This window comes from Hyaloscypha bicolor, assembly GCF_002865645.1.
Source record: "Hyaloscypha bicolor E unplaced genomic scaffold K444scaffold_189, whole genome shotgun sequence".
In the NCBI taxonomy this organism is placed as follows: domain Eukaryota; kingdom Fungi; phylum Ascomycota; class Leotiomycetes; order Helotiales; family Hyaloscyphaceae; genus Hyaloscypha; species Hyaloscypha bicolor.
In genome coordinates this window covers 685719-707957 of record NW_020194691.1, presented here as the reverse complement: position 1 = coordinate 707957, position 22239 = coordinate 685719, and the positions used below count along the sequence as shown (strand labels likewise).

The following is a 22239-nucleotide window of genomic DNA, read 5'->3' as shown; positions in this document are numbered from 1 at the left end:
TTAATTACTTTTTAACTAGTTAAAGACTAATTCTAATAAAAAAGTCCGAAACTTTACTTACTAATATAATTACTAGTTAATTCTTAGTAGTCTTAATAAGTATTATAGCTTAATAAATTATAACTTATTTATTTCTATATAATATTATATTAATACCCTTAAATCTATCTATTAAAAAACAAATTAAATAGGTATTTATTAAAATTAGCTTAAAGTATTAAAAAGGTAATTAACTAGTTATTTTCTAATTAATAACCGGTTACTAACTAGTTTAGTATATAGTAAATTAATAGTCGAGAAATCAATTCGGTTATAACTTGGTTTATAACTAGAGTAAAGTATAGTTAGTATAATATAAGTTTTTCTAAATAAATATTTAATATAATTAAAAAAAGAGATTATTATATTTAAAAGCTTAATTTAAAAGCAGGTAAAGTATTAGCTATTTATATATATTTATTAGAAGAGGAAAATTCAGATTCTAAGGAGGCTTTATCTAGTTAATAACTAGTTAGTAGCTAGTTATTATTTCTTTTATTATATTATTTATTACTAAAATAAGGGAAATTACTAAGTTTTTTATAAATAAGAGATAAAAAAAAGTAAAAGTAATTATTATCTAGAATAAGACTAGTTAGGAACTAGTCTCTAACTAGTTTTATATAAGAGAAAAGTATAACTCGAAAGAAATAATAATAATAATAATAAATATTAATTAATAAAATATAAATAAAATTAAATAGTAATATTTAAAATTTAAATTAAATTATTTAGTTTTCTTTAAATTATATATAGAAATAGATAAAATAGATAAAGCTATATTTCTAATATATCTCGAGGAAACTAGTAAATAACTAGTTAGCTTCCGTTTCCTGCTTGAACTATTATCTAGTAATATTAGATTATTATAGAATAAAGGCTACTTAACTTATTATTAACTAGTTATTTCTTAAGTCGGTTTCGGTACTTTATCTAAAACTAATACTTATTTTGGGAATTCGGGAATTTCTAGAGAAGATATATCTAGTTATAGACTAGTTAGTAATACTAGTATAAGATCTTTATCTAGAACTAGAAAATAACTAGTTAGAGACTAGTTAGGTAAAGAGGATAAAGTACTAAGAAAAGACAAGAAGTAAGAGGTAATTAGCGGATCTTTATTCTAACCGACTAGTTATAAACCGGTTACTAACTAGTTAAGAGTAGAAGTATAAGGCCTTAAAACGGGTAGTAGGGTTCTATTAATAAGTAATTCGGAACTAGTATTACGTCGTAGATGATGAATGATGAAGGTCACGTTAGCGTAACATGACGTAAGCGATATCTTAGAAGTAGCGCTCCCCTTACGTAGTAATTGATCATCTTTCACACTTCACTCAATTCACTCCTCTTGTGTAACAAGTGGTAGCAATCGTCGGATTCGCACATATTGCGATACGACCTGGGAACCTCTTCATTTTGGCAGCGTTTCCGCCCATAATCCGACAACCCTGAAGGGTACGAGCCGTGCTCAATGACGAGTTCGACCTTCCCACAGGACTTCATCAACCTCGCTCATCAATTCAATCAGTTCCGAGCAACCGGCCATCGATTCGCAGAGAGAACGCAGACCATTGATGATATTATCGACCGCCTGGTCCTACAATATCCCGCTGCAGTCTCGAATACGACGCAAGGTGGTCGCCATAGCCGGTCAGCCTCGATCGACGAACTCGCAACTGCACAACAACCTTCTTACCCAGCCCCACCGAGTATATAGGCCATTGACAGATCCGCATTCAACGCCGCTATTAAGAAATTCGCCCTCCTCGCAGACAAATACTTCCCGCCGCAGAACGAAGATATAGCCAAAACCGGAAGGAGCGTTAAAAACAACGATCGCCACACCGAAACCAGTGCAGAGCCTCAACCAAGCCGCCAACCTTCGGAACCGAATAGTGATAGGACCGAAGAGATTCCTAGAATGAATAACAATGGCGGTAATGCGGCTGGCACAGCCCCAGTGCGAGAGCACCTTCTTTCCCCAGAAATGGCCACCGAAATAGCCGTACTCATTATACGAGCACTGGATGAATGCGACAGATACCAGAGACGCCAGTCGCTTGGCGGCAACGGAGCTGGAGCGAATAATGGAGGCAGTAGAGAAAATAATGGTTTCGATAATGGGAACCAGAGCTTCGGTAATGGATACGATATGGTTAATGCGAGCGGGATTTCCTTGAGGTGGAATCCAGAAGATATTGGTTTTTTCGAACCCGATAATTCCGCAAATGCAGAAGATTACGAATATCAAGGAAAGGCTACCGTCTGGAGAAATGTATATCTTTTCGTTAACGCCTTTCAATTCAATACACAAGGAGGACGTAAAAGCATCGTACGTACGAACTTGTATACTTGCCTACGTAGAGTGGCTCAGAGATGGTATACAGAGGAAATCGAAGAAACGACGAAACTCGCCTTTCAATTCGCACCGGAGGGAGTTATGTTGTGGGCAAAGCACTTAGTAGACCGCTTTAAAGACTCCGTACCCAAAGCAATGAAAAAGCTCCAAGACGAAAAATACACTATGGAAGACGCAAAGAAAGGTCGCAATATTCGCGGATATACAGTAATGATTATAAGATACGCAAAAGCCGCGGAAATGGACAAGCCATACCAACAGCTCTCTCATATATACAATAATCTCGACCCGGAGCTGCGACTGCATATCTCCGCCCCGGACGAGAAGACACTGGCGTCAGAATGGCTCAAGAACTTGGCCAATAAGCAGGAAGCATAGCAAGACATAATCGTAGCGAGACGTTCTCGTAACGCCTCGACTCGACCAGCCCTACGCTTCGATACCAGAGGTATAAATCCCAGATATCCGCGAAACGGTAACCGTCAGGGCACCACTTCCGGATTCCGCCCTTACCAACCCCGGCCGTGGCAACAGCCACGCCAGTTTCAACAAAGAGACGGTACTGATTATAAGCAGAATGCGAGACCCCTCCCACCGCCAAAACCCAGACATCTCCTTACCGCAGTATACAGAGAAGACAAAGAGAACAAGACTCGCTTCGACGAAGGGTACTCCAAGCGAGAGTACGACGGGCAACGGTTTCATCGATACCGCCGAAACGAGAAAGCTAACCTGGCGTCTGATTACGTCGATGTGCCAGAAGATTATAGAGACGAGTACGAAAAGGAGTTGGAAGACAGTGGATACGTTGCCGCAGAGGAGTTCACCTTCCCAGACTTCCCGGTAGATGATACGCAATCTCTACGAGACGAATTCTACTTAGCTATCTCCGATAATATCAAGTCCCGCACTTGCAGAAAGTGCAACGACGTTTTCTCGTCCTGTTCCCAAATGTTCAAACACGTTTACACCAATACTTGTAACAAAATGGAAGCCGGAACTGCAACGACTCCTGAAGCTGTAGAGCCCGTTACGGTGAAGGTTATTGAAGTAATCCCTCGTGAAGTCGGATACAAAGCAGACGAGATTTCTTATATGTATATGAAAATGCATGTACAATTCGGACCGGGGGGGCCCACGAAATCAACCTGTATCGATACGGGATGCACACGCCCCGTCGTAGGCCGGGAATGGCTGGAAGGCCACGAAGAGGTTTCGTATAACACCTCCCAATCCACATCCTTCAAAGGAATCCTAAATGAAGTTACACTTACGAAGCGAGCGATCTTCCCCATATACGTACTCGGTACGGCAAGTGGCCAGAGATGCTTGGGCAAGATTTTCGTTACGGCGTGGGTCATGGACCGACTGGAACCGGGCCTGCTTCTCGGCAACGAATTCCTTTGGCAGACATCCTCGATCATTAATTACCAGAACTCCACGGTCACAGTGGGTGCATGCGATAACCTTATCGTAGACGTTACGGTTCTCTATCGTGCCCCCAAGGTAGTATGCCGTGTTCTTGCAGCCAGAAAGGTTATTGTTCCCCCGAAGTCAAGGGTAATGATTCCAGTCCAGTATGTACCGGTTCCCGAAGACGGAACGTATTTCTTCCAAGGAAGCTATACGGGTGCAGAGGATGCGATTCTGAATCATGCCAACTTTGTTAGCGTGGTTAACGATACAGACGTTGCGACGACAATCTTGGCAAATATGAATCTGGGCCAATTAACGAACGTTGAGGACCAAGCCTTTTTTGGAGCTCCGAGTAACCAAGAAGGAACGGAGCCAACGATTCCACAAGAAACCGACCCGAACTCAGAAGAGCCTTGGCAGAATAAGCAATACAAGTTCGGCATTGACAAGCCACAAGACGTACCGGAGATTGTACACGAGAACGGCGTGCATATTTACAATAGAGATGTGCGGACGGCACATACCCTGTACGATATCGTTACCGAGTTCCGGGAATGTTGGACCGACAGAGGCCCAATCGACATGCCAGAGGAGGACTATATAAGGATCCCCCTTGTCGAAGGCTGGCAGAACGAGAAGATTACATCGAAAAAGTTCCCCTTGAGTCATAAATACAAGAAGATTGTCGATAACATCTTTGACGGGTTATACCAACGAGACCGAATGGAATGGGTTCACGGACCGACCCCCTTCGCCTCACCGGTATTCGTCGTTATAAAGGAACGTCCTGTTATTGACCTCCGTATTGTGAACAAATTGGCCATCCCGGATACGTACCCGCTGCCATTGCAATCAGACTTGATTGAAGCGTTACGAGGAAAGGGGGCAATCTCTGTCATCGATGGCTCCCAATTCTTTTACCAATTCCTTGTTGCGAGAGAGCATCGAGATCGCTTTACAATTGTTAGCCATCGCGGCTTGGAACGCTCAAAGGTCGTACTTATGGGTTTCCGAAACTCTGTCCAACATGTTCAACGATTTATGGATAAGCAGCTACGTAACCATGCCGGCTTCGCCAGGAACTTTATTGACGACATCGTCATTTTCTCGGATACAATAGAGCAGTACCTCCAACACCTTCGTATTATTCTCGAGCTATTTGCCGAACTACGGTTGTTCCTGTCAGCAAAAAAGTCCTTTATAGGATACCCGTCCGTGAAATTATTGGGCCATCTAGTAGATGCATTTGGAATGGCAACGATACAGGAGCGAGTTTCAGCATTCAAGGAACTCACCTTTCCCATTACGTTGCAAGCCCTGGAACAGTACATTGGAATGACCGGATGGTTACGAGCGTACCTTCCAAGCTATGCCCATATGGTCGAACCAATGCAGGAGCGAAAGACTCAGCTGCTGGAAGCTGGACGGAAAATCGGTGCTGTAGGAGGGAAGCGAAAAGGCTACTGTGCCAGGACGAAATACGAGCCCACAACCCAGGAGCTTGCAGCGTTCGAAAAGCTGCAAAGCATGCTCACAGTCCCCAGGTTCCTGGTCCATTTCTCGCCCGACAGAGTCCTCTTGCTCAATTCAGATGCGTCACAGGAACGAGGGTTCTCCGTCATGGCTTTTCATTTGACACCCGGATCAGTACTAGCAGACGTTATCAAGAAGCTGTCAGCATCGCGTATTCAGCCAATCCTCTTCATAAGCAAGGCGTTAAGTGCAGCAGAGAAACGATACCACGCAACGGAATTAGAGGTTGCGTGCCTGGTATGGACTTGTCGCAAGCTCCGACCTATGATCCAATCTAGCACGAACCCGGTAGTTGTCCTTACCGACCATAGGGCCACGAGAGGAATTTACGATCGAACAAGCTTGAATACTTCCGATGTAACAAAAGCCAATATGAGATTGGTCCACGCTTCGGTATATCTCAGTCAGTTCGACTTAGACATCCGTCACTACCCGGGACGCTTGAACATCGTACCGGATGCGCTATCGCGCCTCGATGCTACCGAGAAGGCCGATATCTCAAACGATAACGAGCTTGAACATATTATGTTCGCTGCCGAGATAGTAATCGACCCGGAATTTAAGCAAAAGCTCGTTACCGGCCTCTGGGAGGATTCGAAATTCGCAAGAGCCTTGGAGACGCTGGGCATAAAGAAGGATGATATGCCGGAAGAACTACTGAAAGTTAACGCTCCTTTCCAAGTAAAAGGAGGCCTTCTTTACCATGTTATCGGTAACCGATTCCGACTTTGTATACCCAAAGGAGCAGTGAAAGACATCTTGCATCTGGCCCACGATAAGTTCCATTTCGGTACGGAACGAACCTTATACGAGCTGGACGACTTCTGCATTCCACGATTAACGAAACACCTCGAAGATTATATCACGCACTGTCCAGCTTGTCTCCTTAATAGAATGTCAAGACAACGTCCCTACGGAGAACTGCAGCCGATTCGGACACCCCTGATTCCGTACCATACCGTGGCAATGGACTTCATCCTGGCGCTTCCCGTTATCCCAGCCGTTAGCCCTTGGAAGATTGACGGTTTCGATACCTTTGATTGTATAATGACGCAATCATGCAAAGCCAGCAAGAAAACGTTATTGATACCAGGGAACAGCGAGTACGGAGCAGAGGAATGGGCCACTATCTCTGTGACAATGTGGTTACTTTGCGACTGGGGAATCCCCAAGGGCTTGATATCAGACCGTGATAGGAAATTCATCTCTGACTTCTGGAAACGTGCTTTTGCAGCGTTAGGCACGAAACTGCTCATGTCAACCGCTTGGCACCCCCAGACAGACGGGGCCTCGGAACGAAAGAATCAAACCGTCGAGATTGGCTTTCGATATCAGATTACAATGCACCCGTTCCTAGAATGGTCAAGCTTCGTAATCCCGTTCCAAGCCGGGCTAAACAACGCATATACAGCAGCCATTCAGACATCTCCAAATGAGTTCGTTGGGGGCTTCAAACCGGCAACAAACCTGACACTGCTTACGGCCGAGACCCAACAGGAACCACCCGAGATCATTCGCAAGCTACGTCAACGGGACGCTGAGGTCGCCATCGACTTCGCAAACGACGCGGCCAGGAAGTACTATAATGCGAAACACAAGCCAATTATAATGGATATCGGCGACTGGGCGTTCTTGAGACTTCATCGAGGATATCACCTTCCCGGTAACCCGAATAGGAAACTATCAGAACAAAGAACAGGTCCGTTTCGTATCCTCCGTCGAGTAGGAAAGCTTGCATACGAATTGGAATTACCAATCGGCTGGAAAATTCATCCCGTTGTCTCGGTAGCGCACTTGCAACCAGCACCAAAGGGCCCTGACCCATTTGGTAGAGAACCCGTCGAAGGCATGCAACCCATAGAGGGCGTTGAGGGAGATGACGAAGACTGGAAGAGCTGGGAGCTGGAGCGTATAGTCGACAAGAGATATACTCGTTATGGCGGCAAGGAGAATCTGGAATATCTCATCAAGTACCTGGGTTGGGGTAACGAACACAACCAGTGGTTTCCCGTCGAGCTGCTAGGAAACGCGAAAGAACTGGTCCAGGAGTACGAGACTAGACTGGCAACGAAGCCAGCCTCTTGTCGTCGCGGTCGCACCAGAAAATGACAACGACAGCAAGACGTGCATTATTACCGAACATCCTTTTCCTTGCAAACGCTATGCGATATCACTGTTCTCGTTACGAGACAACTAGACCCAATTCGGCAATCTGTTATGACCCCTCGCGAAAACGAGGCCATCCGTACGAGTGATTTTTGCTATCTACCAACTCACCTTGCATATTGCAACTCACGAGCACACCCCAATACTCTCTCCTTCCATTATCAAACCAGAACCCCATACGATCCCGAACAACAACGTAGTTATACCCTAACCGCAAACATGAGTAGTAGCCCAGCTACTACGCAGAACTCGCCGACCCCGGCCAAGCTCTCATCATCGGCGCTATACCGTCGCATTAACGACAAATTGAAGTCCGGTCTCATACCCAAGTTAGCGGATATCGAAGAGTACTTCAGCCTTTACGGCGACCCCATCGAGCACATTTCCCTCGGCAAGCATTACAAGCTGAACGCCGATGCAAAGGCCCAACTCGACCGAATCCGCGAACGCTTGTACGCTCCTACTACAATGAACGCTCCCGCTACGATGAACGCTCCCACCGCAATGAACCCGGCACCGGCACCCATATACGACGCCCCTGTAACGAGATCGAACAAACGCAAGGAGAGCGGTCACGTTAACGTCGAGCAACCGAACCCCAAGAAGCGGGGACCAGGCCGACCCCCAAAGGCTGGGACCAAGGTTAACGACGAGCTACTCCAAAAGACGAAGCAGACGGCTCAACAAATCCTCGACGCGAACACGCAACTCGCCACTTACGCAGAAGAGGCGTTTCGGGTTGGCCGGAACATGCTGTCTGTCTATAACATGCTAGCTGACGATATGGATGGTCTTATTAGTGTAGTGGAGAATGGAGAGCACGGCAATGATATTAAGGAGCTTATCCGCAAAATCCGAAAGACTCGTTACGATACCGCTGTTGATAGTATCACACCTCTTTTCACGAAGAGAGACGGACTCCCTTCTCTATGCGAACCCTTGTTTGTTCAGCTTAGCATTGATAACAAGACTGCCGTTGAGGTACGCAATTGGGCTTTATACAAACTCGTACTTGAGCAGGATGATGAGGTTTCGGTGGAGCAGCGAGATGCAGTCACGGAAGATCGACAGGTTATAATACGTCGTCGGGACGCAGTCAAAGTTATACCGCATCGTTCCCCATCGACCCCTGACGAGCCACACCGTTCCCCTTCGACCCCTGGAGAGAGCGACGACGACGACTATGATGACGATGAGGATATCCCAGCCAAGAAGCGACCGTCCGGTCGACGAGCCCGACGCAGCGCCGCCGTCGAGGATACGGAGCAAGAGGCCGTCAAGGATACGGAGCAGGAGACCATCGAGACAGTCAAGGATACGAAAGTCGTCGTCCCAAAGCGTAAACGTTTTGAAGTACCACCAGGATACATCAAGACGGCAAAGGGCAAGTTTAAGGACGAAACCACGAAGAAAGTATACGATATTCCCCCGGGCTTTGCATTGACGCAAGAGGGCTTGTTCGTAGAGGATTCGGGAGAGGAGGAGTAAGCGTATATATACCCTACCAAGTCATCCCAAACCTCTTTTGGGAGACTACTACGATGCTTTTACGCCTACAATTTATATATATGCCATACAAAACTTCCTCTGGTCTTCGGTGATTGGAGCGTACTGGCAACTCATAACCTCGTATCCCTGGTCTTTGGTGATTGGACGGATACATTTACGATACCTGGTTGTGTCTCTGGTCTTCGGTGATCTTGGGGGCGCAATTACACAATACCCGCGATGGCTAGGCTCTGGTCTTGAGTGATCGGGAGGATAGCGGAACTCGTCGCAGCGGTTCTTTTTGTTTGATTAGCCACCCTTTCTTAGCGTTTGTTTTGTTTTTTATTTTTTATTATTGTAACGAGGACGTTGCTAGCATCTTCGGTGGCGGCAATTGTTACGTCGTAGATGATGAATGATGAAGGTCACGTTAGCGTAACATGACGTAAGCGATATCTTAGAAGTAGCGCTCCCCTTACGTAGCAATTGATCATCTTTCACACTTTACTCAATTCACTCCTCTTGTGTAACAACTAGTTATTAACTAGTCGGGAATAGGATTTAGGAAAGCGGGAATAAGAAGAATAGAAGAGGCAGGGGCTATATCTAGTAATTTCTTTTAATTAACTAGTTTAGAACCGGTTATTAACTAGTTAGAAATAGAAGCCAGGGAAATAAGAACAGGAAAAATAGAGGAAGTAGGGGCTATATCTAGTAACTTCTTCTAGTTAACCGGTTTAGAACTAGTTATTAACTAGTTTAAATAAAACTCTAATAATCTTAAATTAAATAAAGTAATAAGTTTTAAACCGGCTAAAGACTAATTAGAGGCCTTTATCTTTAATACTACCTCTTATAAATATTTATTCTAAAAACTTCTATATTATTATTAGTTATAAATAGAATTTTATATTTATATAATAACTTATTATATATTAATAAGCTGATTTTATATAGCGAGAAGTTAATATTTCTTTTTTCTAGTATCTTAAATTATAAACTCGAAGTCTTTTATAATATAATACTTTATATACTTATAAAAATTACTTATAGTTAGCTATTATCTAAAGAATTAGATATAGAATATTATATAATTATTAACTAGTCCGTAACCGGTTATTAACTAGTTAAAAGTAGGGTAAATATACTTTAGATCTTATATTATTATTAGGTATTACTAGTAATATTATTTATATATATAAATTATATAATTTTTCTCTAATAGTAAAGAAAGTTATATATAAGGCAAATAAGCTTATTAATAGTAAGATAAAGCTATAGTAATTTTTATTAAAAAATACTTATAGAATAATAAGGGGAAAGAGAGATATAAGAAGAGAAAATTATAATTATAATATATTCCGGGTTTAAAATAAGAATTAGCTAAGTTATATCTACTAAATTTAGCTTAGATTTAGACTAGTTAATAACTAGAAAGAAGGCGGCCCGCTTATATTAGTTAAAAACTAGTTAATAACTAGTTTTAGATAGGTCAGAGAAAATTAAAATTAAAATTATTTAAAAATTAGAAGTTTATTAGTAAAAAAGGTTTTTATTAACTAAAAACCAAAAAAACCTTCTCTAAATAAAGAATACTAGATACTAAGTAGTTATAAACCGGTCTCTAACTAGTTATTTATTATTATTAAGGATAATGGAATTATTAGAAATATTAGTACTATAACTAGTTAGTAATTAGTTAAAAATTAGTTAAGCTTAGGAACTTATAACTTTAGTAGTAGTAGTAGCTTATTTATCTTTTTCTTCTTACTATAACCGGTTATTAACTAGTTAGAGAGTAGTTAAGAAATACTTATACTTTAATAATAGCTTAAACCTTATCTTAAAGGAATTAGAGAATTTTGCTATAACTAGTAAGAGACTAGTTTATAAAGAGTTAGGAACTACTTATAAATTAGATACTTTATTACTATTATTTTTAAAGAAGTAGGAGGAATTATACTTGGTAAGACTAGTTAGTAACTAGTTATCTATTATCTTAGGGAAGCGGCAGTAACTAGTTAGTAACTTATTACTAGTAAGCTTATACTTTTTAAGACTAGTTATTAATTAGTTACTAACTAGTTATTAACCAGAATACTTACTTGCTTATTAGTTCTTTCTTATACTTAGAAGAAGTAATGAATTCTTCCTTAGTCTTATTTATATAAGTCTATAACTAGTTAATAACTGGTTAAGAACTAGTTAGTAATTAACTAATAGTAATATACTTATATAGAATTAAGGCATTATTTATTTTCTTATTATATATATTATATATATTTTATAACTAGTTAGTAACTAGTTAAGAACTAGTTTTACTAATTTATCTTATAAGAGTTAATAATAAGTTTCTTAAAAGAAACCTAGTCTATAATATATTAGTAATTAGTAGTAAACTAGTTAGAATCTGGCTTATTATATTATTCGTATATTATAACTTTATAAGTAGGGTTCTTATTATAAGCTACTAGTTAGTAACTAGTTAGTATCTAGTTAGGTAGTAGTTAGTTACTAATTACTTACTTATAAATAACCGGATATAGGGGAAAAAAAAAAGAAAGAAAGGAAAATAAGAGAGCCTTAAAATATACCGGTTAGTAATTAATTAGTAATCTAAAACCTTAAATTTTGGCTAAGCCTAATTGGGCGACCGGTTAATAGCTAGTAAGTAACTACTTTATATAGGCCCTAGTAATCTGGAACCTTAAATTTTAGCTAAGCCTAATTAGGTAACTAGTTAATAGCTAGTAAGTAACTAGAGCCCTATATATAAATATATAAGGCTAAAACTAATTTAATAACTAGATAATAACTAGTTAATAACCGGGAGCTAGCCTATAAAGATTAGAGAAGATCTAAGTACTAGTAAGAAAGAGTATATAAGAGGCCTCTAGCCTTTATTTTACTTTTCTTTTTATTAAGTATTTTTTAATTTCTTTTATAATATTTTTTAAATTATATATTATAATTAATTATTTAATTTTTAATTTATATAATATTTTTAAAATATTTTTAAAATAATTAATAATTAATATAAATATTATAAATAATTATATTTTTAATTTTTAATTTTATTATATAACTAATTTCTAAAATTAATATATATTTTAAGTAAATATATATTCTAAATTTTTAGCTTATCTTAAACTTAATTAATTAATTATTAAATAATTATATTATTAATTAGTCTAAAATTAAAGATATAAAATAATTAAACTAGATATATTAAGTTAGCTAATTAGAATTTTTTATTTTTTTTAAGATATTATAGTAAAATAATTTCTTTTTTTAATTAGGATATTTATATTATTTTCTTTTATAATTACTATTTTCTAAGCTTCTAAATTTAATAAAATTAAAGACTTTATCCTTAATATTATTATAGAAAATAGTTTAGCTTTCTTAGTAATATTTCTAGTTATTATAGCTATTTTTCTTATTATTATTCTTTCTAAAATCTCTATTTTATATTTCTTTCTTTTTATTTTATTATTAATTTCTTTTTATTTTACTTTTCTTATTTTCTTTATTTTCTTTTCTTATTTTTCTAAGATATTTTTTATTATTTTTATAATCTTTATATCTTTTTTTACTTTTAACTTATCTAATTTATCTTATTTTGCTTTTATAATTTTTATTTCCTTAAATACTATTATAGCTAATATTTTAGCTATTCTAAAGAACTAAGCCTTTCCTAAAAACTCTCTTATTAAATTAAGCTTTTTCCTTTAATATTTCTTTTTTTTTTAAGCTATAAAGCTTTTTTTAAACTCTTTATATAATATTTTATAATAGAAGCCTTTATTATATTTGACTTATTTATTTTAATAAGCTTATAAAAGGCTACTTTAGATAAGTTCTTTATATAGATTTTTAAGAATTATTATATATATTTTATAATATAAGAAATTATAATTATATTAAGAAAAGCTTTTAGAAAAGTTTATAGCTTTAATAAAATAATAGCTAAAAGAATAATTAATAATTAGTATAATTATATATCTATTTTCTTTTAAATAAATAAAATATTTAATTTAGATATATTTTTATTCTAAATAAGCTTAAAAATAAACTAAAATATTCTTTTTATTAAAGAAGAAATACTTTTACTAGTATATAAAAGCCTATTAATTTTAGTAAAATAATAAATAAAAAATAATAAAAAGTAACTTATATTAAGAAATTAAAAATAATATATTAAATATAAAAATAAAATAAAAAGTAAAATTTTAAGGTAATTATATATTTATATAAATTTTATATTAATATAGCTAGAATATTTATTTATAATTAAAAGCCTTTTTTTATATTTTATTTTTATATAAGTAATAAAATTAAAAATTCTAAATAAGATATATTATACTAAAAATATTAGATAATTATTTATTTATACTAAATATAAATTAGATATATTTTCTTTTTTTTAAATTATTTAATTAGCTATTTTAAAGATTTCTAAAGATTTCTTTATAAATAAAAGTTAGTAAAATCTTTATATTATTTATATAAATAAAAGTAAGTAAGCTAATAAATTATTATAATTTTTCTATTATTATATACTTGTTTTATTATTATATATTTTATTATATATATAATTTTAATTAAAAGATCTTTCTTATTCTAATTATATATATTTTTTATTATAATATTATAATTCTTAATTATTTTAATTAATTAAATAAAAAAAAGAATATTAGTTATTTTATTTATAAAATAAGTAAGAAATAAATAAAATAATAAAATTAAATATTATTAGATTAAAAGAAACTAAATATAGGACCTATATTCTAATTTTATTTATAAATTATTAATATTTTATAAATAAAGGCTTTTAAAATATATAAAATAGTATTAAATAAAACTAGCTATTTAGTTTTTATTTATATTATTTTTAATAATTTTCTCTATAAGGTTTTTAATAATTTATAAGATTAGAAAAAGCCTATATATTATAAGCTTATTAATTTAATTAATAAGAGCCTTTTCTTATATATTAATAAGAAATTTATAATATAGAAAAATTATTTCTTATTTAGAAATATATATTTCTTTATATTTTTATATAAAAATAATATATTTAATACTAAAATCTCTAGTAATCTAGTTATAATTAAATATTAATTATATATTTAGTATATTAATTACTTTTTTAATATTTTATTTACTAACTATTTTATTAAATTTTAAAGATAATAAAATAATTTTTAGGAAAATATATATTTAATATAAATATATATTAATCTTAAATTTTAGTTAAATTAAATTTCTTTATTTTAAAAAACTTTTTAATATTATTATTTAATATAAAAATAATTATATTATTATATTATTATTTTAAAATAAAATGAAATAAAATAATAATATTATAATATTTATATAAAATTCTTTAATATAATAATATATATAATAAAATTATAATATTAATATTATTATAAATATTTTATTTATTATTATTAAAGAAAATATATAATATATATAAATAAATAAAAATATTTTAAAAAAAATTAATTTTATTAATTTTTATAATTTTTATAAAAAGTAAATATCTAGAATTATTTATTTTTAAAACTTTTATATTATTTTTATTATAATTAGTTTTTTTAATATATATATAAAAATATTTATATAAATATTTATAATTTATTTAAAAATTCTAAATTTTAATATTAAAATTTAAATAAATAAAATATTATTATTTTAAATATTATAATAAATAAATATTTTTAAAAAATATATAAGGCTATTTAATAATTAATTAATAACTTATATTAATTATAATATAAACTTATACTTATTTTATAAAATATTAAATTTTTATATAATAAAATTATTTTTATTAAAGCTTTCTAATATATTAATATATAATTTTAATTAGCTTATTAATAAGCTTTAAAATATATTAAAATAAATAAACTATAATATTAATATAAAAGCCTTTAAATATTTTATAAAATATTAGAAATATAACTAATTATTTAAATATTTTAATTTTAATTTAAAAATTAATATTAGCTTTAATTATTTTATTATTATTAATATTTCTATATTATTAATAAATTTATATTTAATATTAAGCTAGCTAATAGCTTTTAAATATTAATATAATATATATTTAAAATATATTTAAATAATATTAAATAAATAATTATTTAGGCTTTTTTAATTAGATTATAATAAATATTAAAAAATAAATTATTAATATAAAATTTATTTAACTTATAAAAATTATAAATATAAAAATTAAAACTATTTTTATAAAAGCTTATAATTTTATTAAAATTATAAAATATTATTATAAAATAATCTAATATATTAATTTTATTATTATAGCTAAAATTAATAAAAATTAATAAAAAATATTATATTTTAAATAGTTTTTAAAACTATTAATAATTTTATAAAACTTAATAATATTATTTTAAATAATTAAATATAATATTTTATAAAATATATTTTATTTAAATTAGTTATTAAAATATATTAATTAATTTAATTTAAAAAGCTTTTATATTTTCTTTCTTTTATAATTCTAGTACTTATATAATTTTAAGTATAATACTTATACTAGTTATTAACCGGTTAAGATTTACTTATAATTTTAAAAAGCTTTTATACTTTAATACTCTTATAATTCCAGTGCTTCTATAATTTCAAGTATAGTGCTTATACTGGTCCGTAACCGGTTAGGACCCACCTGCCTTTTTTTCCATTTTCGGAAAATTTTAGCGCGCATTGTGGGGCGAAAAAACGGCCCCGAGCTCATATTACCGGATGCCATCGTATCTGGACTAATCAAGACAAAGCACGTGACATTCGGCTTCGAACTAAAATACAGCATATTGTCCTTTGATTGACATATAGCAGAGGCTTTAACCAGCAACCTCATCGTGACAGATTGGTCGTTGGGGAACAGACACAGTTAAGCCTTTTCTAGACCATTGCAGTATTCAAGGGAAATCCAACATGGCCGTCAAAACTATCCCAATTGCGAGAAAACAAACCCTTCAAATCGGCATCCTTGAGAAGCTTACAGTCTGCTTTGTGGTCTTTCTCATTCCAGCCAGCGCTCTGGCACGACTTATTGTAATAAGGTCAGCATCTCAATCAAAGAGGACGGGCTCAGATGGCCGGCTTACTCCGTTGCAGTACCAGAAAAGCGAGCACTTGGCACACTTCTTCAATGAGGCCGCCTGCGTATCGCACCCCTGACATGTTCTTGTACAGTAAAGTTCAAAATCAGCTTCAGTTCTCAACTCTCAGTGATTTTATTTTTGACGCATATTCTCTGCTATACTAACCCTATGCGGCTAGCCCAATCCAGAGCCCTACACTCGCTTAATTTCATATCCGGGGTGTCACGTGGTATTTTTGCCCAAGGACTCACCTGACTGAAGGCACATTCTAGATCCTTAATTATCCACTTTGTGCTTTGTGAATAGTTCTGGACTTGAAGAGAGTGATATTTTGATGGTACAGCATTTTTAGAGTTGTGATGATATTGAGGATCGATATTCCGTTTGTTAAGATATTGATTGGTCGCTTTCGCTACATTTCATGTCACACAACATTTGCTGTCAGCACTACACCTTTCCGTTTCCCGAAAACCTTAATAGTCGGACTTAACGTCGCGACTAAAGGGGCCCAACCCTTTAGTCGGGGAAAGCAAGTTGTCCCGGGAAAGCAAGATGTCCCGCACCACACCAAAATTTCTATGCGATCGCAGACACTTGAATTACACCACACAACCAAATAACCCTTAAATTAATGCGCAATTGAGGATATAATCTCTTATTACTCTAATGCTATAAAATCTGCATTTTGAGCTATTGAATTAGTCGATATTACTGATCTAGGTGGTAAAGAATACAGAACTGCCTTCTCCCCACTAACCCCACCATTTATTCCCTCTCTTGCCTCCTCTATCTCCCCATTTGATCCCTCAGTTCCCTCTAATATTGCCCGTATATATAATTAACTAAAAGGGTTCCCCTTTGCTCGGTGGGCTTGCTCAGATACGAGTATTGCAGGATCGATAGGAATATCTGTAAAGATTTCGGGGTCCTCCGCTTGCACATGATCGAATTCAGCTTGCTCCTTAGCTACCCTATCGTAAAGCAATTGGTGCTTAATTCGAATAGCTTCAAGCTCGTTTTCCGTAGGTTCGTTCTGGGGATCGCGAATTGGTATTAGGAGTTCGGGAGGGATAATCGTATTAATTCCAAGAACCTGCTTCTTTGCTTGTGCCTCCAGTTCCCTCACTCTCTTCTTCCTCTCTCTCTCTGCCGCTCGTGCGGCGATTCCGATTCTTTTAAGAGCTTCCCTCTCAGCTGATTCGGCCTTTGCAAGCTGTTTCTTTGCCTTCTTGAGCTCCTCCTCTGCTACCTTCCTTACTTTAATCTTCTTCTTTGCCAGAGTATTAGAAGCGTTCATCCACCCCCCCTTTTGAAAACTAAGCCGTGCATTTAGCTTAGCCTTATGACGATTAACCTGTACCTTGCAAGCGTTCTGGGCATCTAGCTCTTGTAAACTTCCAAGCATTAGGTGATTCTTGGTAGCCTTGATTATAACTGCATACTCTTTGCGAGGGGAAGAGCTTAAAGCGTCTAGAATCTTGTCGTTGAGATTATCGAGGCGTAGAACGTATTCGTTATATGAAGATGGAGGTTTTGGGAGGGTAGGTAATTGGTATGTTGCTTCCAATTCGTGAACAGGAGGAGGTATAGGAATTAGTGGGGTTTCTGCTTCCGCTTTAGTATCTAAATCAGATCCAAATTCCAGATTCTCTAAGCCAGTGTCTTTCCTTCTCTTTTTCCCATATTCCTTGAGCTTCCTTCGTATGGCTTTAAAGCTGACAGGCCAGATTCCTGCGTTCTGAAAGGCGTGTTTAATTATACGAACCGTAAATGTTTTCTCTCGTATTCCAGGGAGATCGCGAAAGAAGCACTAAATATTATATTCCGGCTCGTACGAGCGAATCGCATTCATAATATTGACCTGTTAGTAGTGTTTCTATTCCCTAAAGATGCCAATATTACATGGTTAAAGGAGGTGCGTTTGGTGGGAAGGGAATTATATGATTCGTATCTTATTATATGTAGCTTTTAAGACAAAATCGTCCGCTTGGTGGCAAGTTGCTCCGTTAATTAAGAGAATATGCTACTCCTTATTAGGCCCGCAATCGTTATGCTTAATAAAATGGTCTAGCCAAACCATATAGATCCCCTCGTTTGTATATCCTGTGGGAGAGACTGTAATAACCTCGTGGCCGGTTATATTTTCGTGGAACCAGGAAACCATAATCATGACTCCAGGTATAATTACTACCGGAGGAATTGCCTTGCCATTTGTAGATATACACTCAATTATTATAAGAGACATGCGATTCTCTGGTATTCCCGTATATATCTCTTTGATTCCAATTGGTATAATAACCTCCTCTCCTGCAGGCATACAAATTCGTGCTCCTTTCTCGTCCATATTATATATCCGGTCCCCATAGCATATACCAGTTTCCTCTAATGCCGGACGATATTCAGTCTTAAACCAATCGCATAGGCTCTGTTCGGTATGGAGATTAATACGGTGGCTCGCAATGGGCTTTGTCTTAATTATATGGAGTTCTGGAGTGCTCTTTAGCTATTAAGAGAACTATTTCCAAGATAGAGCTGTCCTATTATCCTCCGTTCGTATCCATATCGCGCAGTTATATATTATTTGCTTTGTGGCTCCTTTCCCTCCATTAATCGCGTGCGATACCGCGTATTGAATCAATGCCTCGTATTAATCAGGACGTAGGATCTTATTGTGCCCCCCCTATTATCCGCTCACTATTCCCATCTTCTTCCTCTCTCTCTGCCATGCTTTCTTTACTATATCTTCATTTCGTACGCAATACGCGCGTACCGCAGTCGCAGGAGTCTCTTCTGGGTTGGCTTTAAGGAACTGAATAGCCTTACGGAGCTTATCCTTCTCTGGCATATTACGGAGAAGCGTATTTTTGGGGAGGTTACTTAGGCGAGCCATCGCTATTGAATTTGAGTGATTTTCAGGAAAATTTGGGCTGGTGGTAATCAAATTGATTGATTTTTACTATGGGTATTCCATACAAATTGGAAATTTTGGCGATTGGTGCGGGACATCTTGCTTTCCCGGGACAACTTGCTTTCCCCGACTAAAGGGTTGGGCCCCTTTAGTCGCGACGTTAAGTCCGACTATTAAGCCTTAATAGATGATTCCTGTTTCAAAGTCAACTTTCTATTTATGAAGTTACCAACCTTTTTTGGCATTGCCAGCACAAGTACTCAAATACCCTTGACCAATCCAAATCGAGAGTGCCTTTTCGACCTTGCTTCTATATTAAACTCAAAATCGTATATCTCTATGAAGGCAATACGGTTGGGCCTTGCCGCCTAAAACAAAGGTGCGCAAACTGCACACGATTCACAACTCGCTTCGAAATGTCAAGCACAAATAAAAATGAGTTGTTAAACGCATTCGGCTCTCATTATACCCAGAGACAATTTGAGCTTGCATCAACTGAGAATGGTCCAGAGATCGGCACGGAAAACGAAATTCGCATGTGGGCCTCGACCAAGAAGATCCCAGTAGCAACCAGAGGCGATGACAAGGGCAAGCTTTATAGACCCTTCGTCGACCCGTATGAGATCCGTGTGCTTGAGATCAAGCCGGGAGCCAACAGCGATAAACTACAAGGCTCACTGCATCATTGCTCAGTCGAGTTCGAGAGCGAGCCCAAGGATTTTTTTGCTTTCAAAGGCGAAATTCTTATGGAACCCAGACGAGCGCGACTCACCTACAAGCACTTGACCATGTACGCCCTTTCCATAGACAATCTTACTACCCCGGTTTTTTATACGGCGCTTAGTTATACCTGGGGCGCACAGATTTTCGATGGAACTATCGAGTGCGACGGCCACCAGAAAGCGATTACCAAGTCTCTCGAGGCAGCATTATGGAATTTCCGGAAGCCAGACCGGTCTGCGGTCATGTGGATTGATCAAATCTGCATAGACCAAGAAAATAGTATGGAAAAGGAAAAGCAAATCCCCATGATGGGAAAAATTTATCAGCATGCGTGGAATACAGTGATTTGGCTAGGGGAATCGAGTCCTGGTTCTGACTCTGCAATCCAGCTCCTAGAAGACGCCAGTGTCCGCTTACAGCTCAGAATGGACGACATCGATCCCACCGACTTCGAGCGACTCGGGCTACCGAAGCCCGACTCAGAGATTTGGCATGCCCTGTGGAATTTGCTCTCGCGACCGTGGTTCACGCGGCTCTGGATCATCCAGGAGGTCATTCTCTCCCGTAACCTGTGGGTTACCTGTGGCGATAGCCTTATTACGTGGGACAATCTAAGTAATAGTTGTATCCACTTTTCAACGTGCGGAATATCTCAATGGCTACAACAGCATTTCTTGGATAGTTCGAGCACAAGTGGCCCTGTGGATATCTGCAAAGCAATAATGGACCTCAGTCTCACGAAGTCACACCATGAGGGACACGAGTATGGTCTCTCTCTCTTCAGACTGCTAGTTGAAACACGATATGCGCAGTGCTACGATTCGCGAGACAAAATTTACGGGCTCCTAGCAGTGTGCAGGAATAGCGACAGGACCGCGGTCCGCACCAGTTACGCACCGGGCTTCACCGCGGCCGAGCTTTACCGTGACATGACAGTCCATCATCTAGCTGACAATCTCGGGGGGTTGCGACTTACCAGCGTGCTTACATCTGTAGATCATGACTCCCCTGATCTGCCATCCTGGGCACCCGACTGGAGGAGGCCGCGCGAAACGACTGCACTAGGGTATTCGACTTCTGCACAGAGCATCTACAGTCCCAACGGACGGTTTCAACCAAAAAATGGCCAGACGGACTATACCTTAAACAGTCAAAAAAAGAACGAGCTACAAGCACGAGGGATCTTTTTCGACACCCTCGTCAAGACCAGCGATCTCTTTATTGATCCCGATCTCACCTATCTCAATCCAACCACCGACAACAAAACTCTACTAGAGTTTTTCAGGTTTGCCTCCCAACTCCAGCACTATCCAGCCCCCAACACCATCTTCTCTGCATTCTGGCATACCCTCGTAGCCGGCAAAGATGCCTCTGGAAGATTAAAGTGTCCATCTTCGTTCGCCGAGATCGTCAGCCTCCTCCTCGATGTATCCACTGGCCTGTCACCGTCGCTCCCGGGTCAGACGTATTCGGCGCGACAGCGGCGGCCCAAGGGGAAAGGCAGGCTAGAGCTAGTAAACCTCGCGTCCCGCGCGGCAGGGAAGACGTTCCAGGAGGTGCACACTGCCATGAAGCTTGCGGTAAAGAACCGCAAGCTAGGTATTACTGAGAAGGGATACTTAGGGTTATTCCCTAGGCATGCGGAGGTGGGGGACGGATTGTATGTGTTAAATGGCTGCCATGTACCATTTCTGTTGAGAGAGGTGGATGGGGTGGGGAGGTTTAGACTTGTGGGTGAGTGCTATGTTTATGGGATCATGGACGGGGAGGCCGTTGGGGGAGATGATGTGAGTATGGGGGAGATCATTCTGGTTTAGTTTTGAGGTCACTGAACTATGATAACCACTTTTACCCCGAGAGGATTTCGACCAATGGAAAGTTTGGATTGTTCTTGGCGGACTCTGTCTCTGACTTCTATTAGGGAGGGTTTTCAAGAGTTGAGTTTTTCGATCTCTCTGAGGATAGGCTCCTTATGTGCCTCGTTCCATTCTCTCTTTGGCGAATTATCTCCTCCTTTCCCTATTTTTCCTTGTTCTGTTTTCCCTCTCTTCTAACTTTGACCCACTTCTAAATTTCAGATGCTAGGTCCTCGACGGTTTTCCCCTTCAAGTTAAAGACGTCCTCGAACACTAGGGACAACTCTGCCTACGAAACAGTATCCGACTTGTAAACAAAGCAAGTGCGTGGAGCCATAATGAACTCTTGGTAAACTCATGCACGAGTCCACCATGGGCTGGGCGGAAAGGCGCAAAGCGAATCGAAACACAGTGACAAATCTATCTATTGTGGAGCTTGCTGTTTCGTCCTATTGTAGCAGGTGAGCAACGAGGTTGTGATGAAAGGGTGGTGAAGGAGTCGGTCGTATCTTTATTTACATAGCACATGTCGGTGTAACGAAACATGAGCAAAAATTATACACGATAACATTAGTAGATTATCCCAGAAGATAAGGCTTTCTCTACCTTACC

At 37.2% G+C, this 22239-nt stretch overlaps 6 protein-coding genes across 6 annotated transcripts; 3 read left to right on the top strand and 3 right to left on the bottom strand.

Annotated features, from left to right (window-relative positions):
* The first annotated feature begins 1861 nt into the window (after nt 1–1861).
* K444DRAFT_282966 (uncharacterized protein) lies at nt 1862–3130 on the top strand. The gene is made up of 2 exons (XM_024871589.1): nt 1862–2849; nt 2978–3130. The coding sequence occupies exon 1, from the start codon at nt 1964–1966 to the stop codon at nt 2777–2779; it is 816 nt and encodes a 271-aa protein (XP_024726678.1). The 5' UTR covers nt 1862–1963; the 3' UTR covers nt 2780–2849; nt 2978–3130.
* Nucleotides 3131–7984: 4854 nt separating this feature from the next.
* On the top strand, nt 7985–9004 carry K444DRAFT_638384 (uncharacterized protein; the record flags this gene model as incomplete). The annotated part of the gene is made up of 1 exon (XM_024884244.1): nt 7985–9004. One exon carries the CDS (start codon nt 7985–7987, stop codon nt 9002–9004), a length of 1020 nt encoding a protein of 339 aa, XP_024726677.1.
* Nucleotides 9005–17591: 8587 nt separating this feature from the next.
* Nucleotides 17592–17944, bottom strand: K444DRAFT_711668 (uncharacterized protein; the record flags this gene model as incomplete). Its single annotated transcript, XM_024888258.1, has 1 exon — nt 17592–17944. A coding segment is annotated over one exon (353 nt), but the record flags the coding sequence as incomplete, so codon positions are not given.
* A 158-nt stretch (nt 17945–18102) lies between these two features.
* On the bottom strand, nt 18103–18616 carry K444DRAFT_711662 (uncharacterized protein; the record flags this gene model as incomplete). Its single annotated transcript, XM_024888257.1, has 1 exon — nt 18103–18616. A coding segment is annotated over one exon (453 nt), but the record flags the coding sequence as incomplete, so codon positions are not given.
* On the bottom strand, nt 18273–19224 carry K444DRAFT_622393 (uncharacterized protein). The gene is given in 3 exon segments (XM_024882088.1): nt 18273–18781; nt 18836–19157; nt 19176–19224. The coding sequence occupies 2 exon segments, from the start codon at nt 19028–19030 to the stop codon at nt 18656–18658; spliced, it is 321 nt and encodes a 106-aa protein (XP_024726674.1). The 5' UTR covers nt 19031–19157; nt 19176–19224; the 3' UTR covers nt 18273–18655.
* Nucleotides 19225–19584: 360 nt separating this feature from the next.
* On the top strand, nt 19585–21588 carry K444DRAFT_648708 (HET-domain-containing protein; the record flags this gene model as incomplete). Its single annotated transcript, XM_024885494.1, has 2 exons — nt 19585–21483; nt 21541–21588. 2 exons carry the CDS (start codon nt 19585–19587, stop codon nt 21586–21588), a joined length of 1947 nt encoding a protein of 648 aa, XP_024726673.1.
* Between the last annotated feature and the right edge of the window lie 651 nt (nt 21589–22239).